This window comes from Myotis davidii, unplaced genomic scaffold (genome assembly GCF_000327345.1).
Source record: "Myotis davidii unplaced genomic scaffold, ASM32734v1 scaffold425, whole genome shotgun sequence".
Classification (NCBI taxonomy): Eukaryota; Metazoa; Chordata; class Mammalia; order Chiroptera; family Vespertilionidae; genus Myotis; species Myotis davidii.
Window position 1 is genome coordinate 3,364,967 of NW_006296413.1, and position 10,883 is coordinate 3,375,849.

Here is a 10,883-nt window from a genome sequence, read left to right on the forward strand (position 1 = left end):
GGGGGAGGGGTCCGGGGGGGGCGCGTGCCCGCCCCTCATGGAGCAGCTTGTGTTGCGCGCCGCGGCGGGGCCGAAGTGAGTCGGTTCACGGGAACGCGCGCTCGACGGGAGCACGCGGTATCCAAACTCGACCCGGGGGCGGCAAAGGAAAAGCGCGCGAGCGGCCTTGGCGCGCGCGCGCCCCACCCAAGGGCTGTTCCTGTCTCCGCGTCACCCTCCCGTGGCAGGCGGGTCTGCCCGAGAGCAGGTGGTAGGGATGCCCGCGCCCAGGAGGGACTGGGACGGCGGGGTCCGGCCGCGAGCGCCTGAAATTAGGGGATTGCTGGCCCGCGCTTCACTGAGCGTACACCACGGAGGCCACGGCCCTGCCTCAGAGCGAGCGAGCGCATGAAGCGAGCTGGGCTCCCCGCCGTATACACCCTGCAAAGGCTGGAACGGCGCTGTCGCTTGGCGCGTGCGCACACGCTCAGGTCTGGCCGCTCGGCCCAGAACCCTGGACAAGCGGGGCCTTCGGCTTTCCCGGATGGGCCCTGAGGGTGGAGCCTCGTTTAGGGAAGTGACCCAGGCGGGCACCGCCCGGAAACCTCCCCGCCCCGTGTTCGGCCCCAAGGCTGCGAGAACCGGAGGTCTTGTAACTTGCCAGGGTGGCTGATATGCCGGCCGGCAAAGGCGAGTCTTCGGGGTTGAGACCCTGTAAGTGCTGCCGCCTTTGGGTAGGGTTTCTCTCGGAGGAGGCTGAGCCGAGCTGATGTCTTTCCTCCGCCTACTCCGGAAGCGGCTGAGTCACGTGGTCCACTTCCTCTGCAGTTCCGGGAGGGGGGCGAGGCCGATTTCGCCGTGGACAGCCCGTTCCGGGTGTCCCCCAACACGACCCACCATAGAAGTTTGGAGGGCTTTGAAGTACCGTGGGCCCTTAGCTTGGCCTGTTTACTTTTATCGACGACCTTTGGGCCTGTATTTTTTTCCAGAGGACAGGGAATTGTCGGGTAGGGCCGTAATTAGGGGTTGTAATTTTTGCTTTGGTTGAGGAAAACCCCAGCAGAGAAGAGGATAATTTGCGTAATAACTGTATTGAGCAGTTCTGATGAACTTTTCAGAACTGTTGAGCACAATTGGTGTCCCATCTAGCATGGTGGGGTGTCTGTGGCCCCTCCGTCTGTCTAAATCAGCACTTCATCCAAAGGCTGAGATTGAGTGCTGTGAGTAGGAAACGAGTCACTAGCCTGTGGAGTCTTGATTCTGCGCTAATGTCTCAGCCAGGGCTCTGCTTCCCACCGGCCTGTAAGATGTCGGGGGAGGAGTGGTGCTGAATTAGGTGATCAGAATTCTCCATGGCTGCTGCTCTGGCGTTGTGTCCCATCTGGTTCTTTGATAGTGGCTTGGGTGGGAAAATAGGGTCACTTGTTTTGGGAAGGGGATTAATGACCTCTTGGGGCTGAGGACTATCCTATTTTGGCATCCAGACAGAACTAAGAAAGCAAAGGAGGGACTTCAGGGGGAGTCCCAGAAATATTCCTTATGTGTGTGGCTTGTCCCCCCCAGGCCTCTGGTGTGGCTGTCTCTGATGGAGTCATCAAAGTGTTCAATGACATGAAGGTACGTAAGTCCTCAACACCAGAGGAGGTGAAGAAGCGCAAGAAGGCGGTGCTCTTCTGCCTGAGTGAAGACAAGAAGAACATCATTCTGGAAGAGGGCAAGGAGATCCTGGTAGGTGATGTGGGCCAGACAGTAGACGACCCCTACGCCACTTTCGTCAAGATGCTGCCGGACAAAGACTGCCGTTACGCCCTGTATGACGCAACCTATGAGACCAAGGAGAGCAAGAAGGAGGACCTGGTGTTTATCTTCTGGTGAGCTCCTCAGTGCAGGCACTTATCTGTGTCACCTGTCCTAGCTCTGCCCTACCCTTTCTCAGGATGGGAAATCTGTGGCTCCTGATTAACCAGAGGTGTGTGTTTTGGGGGAGGGAGAACACTTGTCGATGAGGAACTTGATAAAAGCTTGAATGCTCGGAGCTAGCCCAAGTGTTTTCTGGAAGTCCTCTATAGTTTGAGGACACTTCCCAGACTCGGAGGGGGTTTTGCTGCAAGTTTTCTATTTCCCTCCAGGGCTCCTGAGTCTGCGCCTCTTAAGAGCAAAATGATCTATGCCAGCTCCAAGGATGCCATCAAGAAGAAGCTTACGGGTAAGGGCCACATGTGCTTCTGCTCATCTTGGCTGCAGGGTGGGGTACCTGGCATGGCAGAGGTGGTTCTGGTCCCTCTTTCCTGCCTGTCCCTTCCCTTTCCATCTGTTCTGATTGGCTCCTTCCCGGCCATAACATTCCCCCCTTTTCCCCACAGGGATCAAGCATGAATTACAAGCAAACTGCTACGAGGAGGTCAAGGACCGCTGCACTCTGGCAGAGAAGCTGGGGGGCAGTGCTGTCATCTCCCTGGAGGGCAAGCCTTTGTGAACCCCCTCCAGCCCCCTGCCTGGAGCATCTGGCAGCCCCAGACCTGCCTGTGGGGGGGTTGCAGGCTGCCCCCCTTCTGCCAGACCACAGGGGCTGGAGGGATCCCAGCAGGGGGAGGGCAATCCTATAAATGGAATGTTGTGAAGATAACCCCTCCCCGTGCTGCCTGGTTCCCCTCCCCTTTTCCACCTGGTCTCGGCCACTCGTGGAAGCAGGACCAGTAAGGGACCCTTAATTAAAAAAAAGGAAGAAAAACAACAATAAAAAGCCTCACTTAATTAAAGGTTGTTTGTTTCAGGATTGGGGTCCAGGGGATCTTGGGGCAATAGGCTAGGAGAATGAGCAGAATCTTTTCTATACCTCTGCCCTGGCATGTTTGGCTCAGTGGATAGAACATCAGCCCTTGGACTGAAGGGTTTAGGGTTTGATTCTGGACAAGGGCACGTACCTCGGTTGCAGGCTTGGTCCCTGACCCTGGTTGGGGTGCATGGGGGAGGCAACCAATCTATGTGCTTCTTGTATTGATGTTTCTCTGTGTCTCCCCACCTTCCTTCCACTCTGTCTAGACATCAATGGGAAACATATATCCTCGGGTTAGCATTAACAAAAATTTTTTAAAAATAATCCTTACCTCCAACCAGCCCACACCCGCATCTGGCCTCCGTTACTGGCAAAGTCCCTTCTGACAATTGCCACTCATGCTACAGGTGGTGTCACAGCTGGTACCAGACTGGCTATTTAGGAGGTACCTGAGCCAGGATATATCTGCAGGGGGCCTTCCCGCAAAAGGGGCTTTATGCCTGAACTGCTTTCTTCTATAGCCTTGACCCTGGTGGGTGACAGGGCAGTGAGGCCCCTTCTCTGATCCCGTGCTCAGTCCTTCCCAGATGTGGGCTGTGAGATGGCAAGTCACAGGTTACCCTTTGAGGTACGTTCTCCGCCTTCAGGATTTTTTGCTGTTTTCTCTCCCTTCTTCCCTGAATGGCTGACTTATTTATGAGGGCTAGGTCTAGTGGCTGCTATGAGTCAGAAGCCAAGTTGAGCCTTTGGCCTGCTGTAAATGTGGCTGGAGTCCAGGGTGGGGCTAACCAGGTGGAGCTCAGGACTTCAGACCCAGGTGTCTTGGGCTCTGCCTTTCTGTTTAATCAAGAGGGGTGTTGGCTAGAGGTTGAATCCTTTTGCCAGCAGTGTTGTGGGTTCTCCAACCTGTAATTTAGGCTTTAACCTGCCCAGCAGGTAAAGGTATCCTAGAAGTCCTAGGCATGGTAATGTGGAATTTATACCCCCCTCCATTCCAATCTAAAAACCTAGAGTTGGACCTGATTCCTTGGAACTTGCCAGTATCCGTGGGAGGCAGGAAGGGGTAGTTCCATTTTACTGTTTAGAAAATGGGTATAGAGGATTTATCTGTGGTCCATTCCTTGACTGGCCCTGGATTCTAAGTACTGGGTCTTGCACCTTCCCATGGAGTCTGTTGGTTCTCTGGAAAATGGCTGAGGATGCTTGTGGGGTGCTCCCTGTGTTCCCCCAGGATCTGGTCTCCATAGTGCCCTGGTAGAGGGTGTGCCTGGTGGGCCCTGAAACTGGGAAGTAAGGGTAAAAGCAGGCCTCTTCGTTACAGACCAGGCTCTCTTTATGAACGGGCTGCTCTGCTTGCTTGTGGACAAGTATGGTACCCACGCTGCCCTGTTCTCTTGCAGGGCCTAGCACCTGGCATGGGTGGGGCTTGGGCATGCCTGCCCTGGGAGGTTCTGGGCATGGCCAGTGGCTGCTGTGGGTGGGGAAGGAGGCATCTTGCTGGGGTGGGAGGTCTGGGAGACTTGTCATTAAATGTCTCAGAGCAGGATCTGGCTGCTCTAAGGCTTCCCTTTGAGGGTGACAAGGGTGTTCCAGAGAACAGTGTGATAGCCTGCAGAGGAGAAAGGTCCTAGATGTCCCTGCCTGTGCCACCATGCTCCCTGAGACAGGGTGTTGTCTTCATGTACCTCAGATCACCCCCCCCCCCCCTCCCTGCCTCAACAGTAACAGTTGCCATTTATTGAGGGCTTTGTTAAGGGCAGGGTCCTGGCCCCAGATTGGGAAACGTTGCGCTGAACCTCAGTTGGGACTGCTCAAGGCTGCTCTCAGACACTTGGAAAAGAACTTGGAGGGTTGGAGGTGAGGTAGCAAGAAGGCTCAGTGAGGCTGGAGGGCTCACCGTGGTATGCTTGAGCTCCAGCTCCGCCAACTTTGTGGCAAGAGGCGACACGGAGGGACTTGGTGTCCATGTCTGGAGGGGCAGGGAGAGGAATGGCATGGCTTTCAGTCCCCATCCCTGGTTCCTCGTGCGTGCCTTGGCATTCTCAATTGGCCAGGACCCCCAGCCACCGGTACAGCAGGTCCTGGGGCCAGCAGGCACACAGGGTCACTTGCTCACTGCCCTTCCCTCCCTGGCTGCTCTAGTCCCACTGGCCTCTAGCCCTGAGGTCTGCTCTGGGGCCACCTCACCTTGGCTGCCTGAGTCTCCTATGTATCGCACCATGTCTGACAGCTTCAGGCTCTTGTCTGAGGCCACTTGGCCCTCCATCTTGTGAATCAGGAAGGTGGCTGGAGAGGGAGCTTGCTGCGGAACAGCTAAGGGTTGGGGGCTACTACTCAAATATCCATCATCACTTGATAACTATTAGGTGAAACCCTGATGTTCAGGAGAGCAGGCCAGGGAAGGCGTCACATACGAGGTGGGATCTGATCTGGATCTTGGGGGTTGAGTAGGACTGAGACAACAACCAAGGTTTTGCAGGTGTGCAAAGCTGGTATGTGCTTGGGTAGCAGGAAGCTCAGTGGGAACCCTTGGATGGCAGTGGCCAGTTTGTGCTTTATGTCTTGGGCAGTTTCTGGAAGGGACAGGGTCACTGAAGGGTCTTGAGCAGGGAAGAGATGTGGTCCAAAACATTTTAGAAAGACTGGCACACTCCAGTGACTCTTGGAGAAGAGTTCAGAAAGAGTAGATCTGGGGCAGGATGTTGGCAGCACAGTGCGGACTGCCAGAGGCACCGGCACATCCATGTAAATGCCTCGCCGGGCCCGTTCCCATCCTCCATCACCACACACACTTGAGGCTGGATCTCTGTCTCCACTCACCTCTATCAAACTAGTCTGGAGGATAAGTCATGCAGATTCTAAAATTATCCTGGAGCTTTACCCATTCCAGGATTCTTCCCTGCAAGGGATCTTTGTGTGGCCTTTCAATGTAGAAGGCAGTACTCACTCTTAGTCTCAAAGAATTCTGCCAATTTGAGGCATCTCCTAAGAGGCAGTGAGGAGGAGTTAGGGCAGGGGCCTTACGTGGCTGCTTAAAGCTTCCTAGTCCTTACCCCACCCCTGGGGAAATCTCCCTCTCCTGTTTCCCAACGCCCACCTAGAGCAGATAGATAGGTTTCCACAGATGAACCTTTAGAGAAAGGGCAGCAGGGGCGTGAGGGAATCCTCACACTTGTTTATATGTATCTTTATTGACTTCAGAGAGGAAGGGATAGAAACATCAATGATGAGAATCATTGATTGGCTTCCTCTTGCATGCCCCCTACTTGGGGCCAATCCCACAACCGGGGCATGTGCTCTGACGGGGAACTGAACCGTGACCTCCTGGTTCATACGTCAACACTCAACCACTGAGCCACGCCAGCTGGGCATTTCTCACCTTTTTAAAAATATATTTTATTGATTTTTTACAGAGAGGAAGGGAGAGGGATAGAGAGTTAGAAACACTGATGAGAGAGAAACATCGATCAGCTGCCTCCTGCACACCCCCTACTGGGGATGCACCCGCAACCAAGGTACATGCCCTTGACCGGAATCAAACCTGGGACCCTTGAGTCCGCAGGCCGACGCTCTATCCACTGAGCTAAACCGGTCAGGGCCATTTCTCACCTTTTTAGCTGGTTGACTTCCTGTGTTCCCAGACAACTAAGTGAAGGAATAGAATAGGAATAGAATTGTCTGCCAGGCTTCCATCAGAACCCATTGGTCTGAATGTCAAGCCTCACCTCTGGTGTTTGTGGCCATGGACAGTCACAGGGCATTCCCACTCGCTTCTCTCCTGGGGAACCAAACCACCAGGGAGAGGGGGCAGGGAATCCAGGGCCCCTTGGGCCCTGTGTACACTTGTGGGGGTGCATGACTCAGTCTTCTCACAGGCAGGCATCCCGGACGTGGGTGTGGTATTCCAGCAGGAAGGTCCTCTTGGTCAAAGAAGTCAACCACCTAAGGGAGTAAGATAAAATCCACTGTGACCCAAGAGCATGGCACCACAGACAACCAGGAGTGGCACAATCTTCCTCTAGGCCAGGCCCCACAGTGGCTTTCCTCCCACTGCCACCCTTAGCTTCGATCTTTCCTGTGGATCTAAGGCCCTGGGGTGAATCCAGAAAGCAGCCCCACGTGTCACCCTGAGCCCTGACATGCCAGTGATGAGGGCTTCATCTGCAGACTTCACAATGCAGTAGGTCCTTGGGTTACCTCAGAGATTCGTTCCCACAGCACGACATAACACGATTTTTGCCGTAAGTCAGAACCCACCTACCTAAACACCTACGTTACTCACATGCAGCACATACACAGCAGTAATGAAATGAAACAGTAAGAAAAATTTAAAAGAAAGATAACAATTCCTGACCTTTACTTGTGGTAAATCCTATATAATAAAAGCCTAACATGCAAATTGTCCGCTCAACCGGGAGTTCAACTGGGACTTAACCAGGTGGCGGCGGCAGGCTGCCAGGGGAAGGGAGGCCCCGGCCGGCAGCCGGCAGCTGCTAGGGACCCTACCTGTGTAAATTTAGTGCACTGGGCCTCTAGTAAATAATGAAAAAACATAAAAGCACATATGTACATACGTTGAAATGATGGAACTTTTTTTTTAATAAATAAATGGGGGATGGCAACGTAACCATGAAATGACATATGTCCATGCAGGATTTTGATTATATCAAATCCGACATAACCCAAGGACAGCCTGTATTCTTCAGAAAACCCCCAAGGATCTCCTTTCTGTTCTTTCCTCCGATACTAGCTGAGGCACACGTGGGGAGGGTATGATGGAGTGGGTATTTGCACCTCCCACCGCAGGCACATGCCACTGCAGAGCTGATGAGAGGCTTCAGCCCGCCTAGAGCCCTGCCTCTCACCCCTAGGGGTGATCCCTGTGCTCCAGCCCAGCTCACATCCTGCTGTATTCCAAAAAGTCAAAGAAGTGGTTTTGCGGCAGGGTGGGGTGGGCCTCCAGGTGCTGCGGAAACACTTCCGTGCATCACAACTGTCTCACAGGCTTTGGCACACATTGGGGACCACTATTCTGACTATCGCCATAGATCTTGAACTTCATAAACATGTAATTGTAACATACGTTACAATTCATGTAATTGTACGGTATATACTTTTTTGTGTCCATGTTCTTTGTGAGACACATAAATGTTGAGTGCAGCAGTTCTTTTTCATTGCTATGTAGTATTCCATTATATGAATATTTCATAGTTTATGTATCCATTCTAAATTTGCTCAAGTTTATGGTTATTATGAATAAAGCTACCATGAACATTTTTGTATGTCTTTTAAGAGACTTAAGTACTAATTTCTATTGGGTATGAGAATTGCTTGGCCATAAGGAAGTCATGTATAAAATGCTTTCATAGATAATCCAAAAGAATTTTCCAACATAACTGTACTAATTTATACTTATGCCAGCATTGTATGGAAGTTCCAGTTGCACCACATCCTTGCCAACACTTAGAGAACTGTTAGTGCTTTTTATTTTAGCCATAGGAGGGTGGTAAGATAATAGCACACTGTTATCCCTGGGGAGGAATGACTTTGAACTTGTAATCCCTGGGGAGAGATGACCTTGAACACCACTTTAGGTACCCGTTGGCCATTTGGATATCTTCTTTCGGTAAAATGCCTATTCGAATCTTTTGTTCCTCCCCTAACCTCCTTTATAAAATGCTATTCTTATTGATTTGTAGGAACTCTTTATATATACTAAAGACAAGCCCTTTGTCAGTTATATGTGTTGCCAATATTTCCTACTTGCCCTTTTACTCTTTTAATGACTTATAATTTACAGGCTCAATATATCAAATTTTTCTTTTATGATTAAGGATTTTTGTGTACTCTTGAAGAAACTTTTGCCTACTCCAAGGTCATGAAGATATTCAATTTTTTTCAAAAATTAATAGTTTTAGCTTTTATATTTAGGCCTATGATCCATTTTCTATTAATTTTCTATGTAATTTAGGTTATGATCCATTTTTGCCATATAAACAATCAGTTATTTTAGCACTTTTTAAAAAAAGACTGTGTTGCCCTGGCTGGTTTGGCTCAGTGGATAGAGCATTGGCCTGAGGACTGAAAGTCCCGGGTTTGATTCTGGTTAAGGGCATGTGCCCCAGTGGCGGGCCCAGGCTTCAGTGAGGGCATGCAGGAGGCAGCCAATCAATAATTCTCTCTCATCATTGATGTTTCTATCTCTCTCTCACCCTCTCCCTTCCTCTCTGAAATCAATAAAAATATATAATAAATAAATAAATAGACTGTGTTGCCCTCGCCAGTGTGGCTAGGTTAGTTGGAGCATCTTCCAGTACACCAAAAGGTCAAGGCACATACCCAGATTGCAGCTTCCATACTCGGTTGGGAGCCATTTGGGAGGCAACAGATCAATATTTCTCTCTCCCCCTTCTCCCTTTCTTGACTTTTTAAATCATTTTTTTCTCCCTCTCTTTTTAAAAAAATATATTTTATTGATTTTTTACAGAGAGGAATAGAGTTAGAAACATCGATCAGCTGCCTCCTGCACACTCCCTACTGGGTATGTACCGGCAACCAAGGTACATGCCCTTGACCGTAATTGAACCTGGGGCCCTTGAGTCTGCAGGCTGACGCTCTATCCACTGAACCAAACCCGTTAGGGTTTTTCTCCCTCTCTTGAGATATCATTTGGATTTTCCTATTATTCTGTGTATGTGCTGAATTTCCTTGATTGATTTTCAGATGGTAAACAACCTTGCATTCCTGGAAGAACGCTTTAATATATATATATTGATTTCAGAGAGGAAGGGGGGGAGAGAGAGGAGAAAGAGAGAGAGAGAAACATCAATGATGAGAGAGAATCATTGATCAGCTGCTTCCTGCTCATCCCCCACTGGGGACCGAGCCCACAACTGGGGCATGTGTTCTGACCAGGAATCAAACTGTAACCTCCTGTTTATTGGGTCAACGCTCAACCACTGAGCCACACTGGCCAGGCAGAACACTTTTGTTATAAAGTACTAGAAGCCCGATGCACGAAATTCATGCAAGTGTAGGCCTATCTTCTCCCGGCTGCTGGCACCGGCTTCCCTCGGGCACCCGGGACTCACAGCCCCAACTTCGTCCAGAAGGACATTTGGTCTAATTAGCATATTATGCTTTTATTATTATAGTTTATAAAATATTTTGCTTATTCAACTTAATATTTTGTTTGTGATTTTTGCATTTATGTTCACAGAGAGATTAACCTGCATTTTTCATTTCTTGTAATGTTTGTGACAAGCTTTTTGGTAAGATATACATAACATACAATTTACCATTTTAATCTTTTTTGTTTTGTTAATCCTCACCTGAGGGTATTTTTCCCATTGATTTTTAGAGAAAGTAGAAGGGAGGGGGTGAGAGAGAGAGAGAGAGAGACATCATTTGGTTGTCTCCTGCACTGGCCTGACCTGCAACCCAGGGATGTCAAGGATGGACCACAAATCTAATTTCGAAATAAACTGATGAACAGAGGATCCAGAGACATGGAAGCATGGAACAGAATGTGGCATCTCAGAGGGAAGGTGGGGGAGGTAATCAACCAAAGACTATATATATATATATATAAACTCATGGAGGGATAGATAGAAACATCGATGAGAGGAACATCGTTTGCCTCCTGCACATACCCCTACTGGGGATTGAGCCCGCAATGACTGGGAATCGAACCAGCGACTTCATGGTTCCTGGGTCACGCTCAACCGCTGAGCTCCACCTCCCAGCCCCTTGCTGCTCCTCATCACTCTCCTCAGTTGCTGCGCACAACGACCCCGCGGCTGGCCACAGCCCGCGCGCTCCCGCAGCTGGGTCCCGGCTTACTCGCCCCTAGAACCGGCCAAGTGGAGATACTATCAGCTGATGGAGACACCCTTCCCTCGCTGCCAAGGAGTCACCTGGAGTCGGGCGTGGCTCCCCCCCGCCCCCCGCCCCACAGCCTTGTCTTTGATTGGGTATCAGGTTTATCGTGCGCGACGCCATTGGCTGCAACGCCTGTCGCTTCCTGTGTCCAGACCTCAGCTTTTCCGGGGAATCGCGGAACTGAGAGGGCCCGGAACCAGCGACGGCGTGGGCGCTGGGGTGCGGGGCTCGGGCTGTGGGGCGCAGA

General features: G+C 50.8%; 1 protein-coding gene across 1 annotated transcript in view; it reads left to right on the forward strand.

The window, feature by feature from the left end:
- CFL1 (cofilin 1) overlaps window positions 1–2,579 on the forward strand; it is a 3,304-nt gene extending 725 nt beyond the window's left edge. Inside the window, exons 2-4 of the mRNA XM_006771577.1 lie at window positions 1,543–1,850; window positions 2,109–2,185; window positions 2,343–2,579. Of these exons, the coding sequence (XP_006771640.1) occupies window positions 1,543–1,850; window positions 2,109–2,185; window positions 2,343–2,455 (498 nt within the window). The 3' untranslated portion in view covers window positions 2,456–2,579. The remainder of the gene's footprint in view (window positions 1–1,542; window positions 1,851–2,108; window positions 2,186–2,342) is intronic.
- The last annotated feature ends 8,304 nt before the right edge of the window (window positions 2,580–10,883 follow it).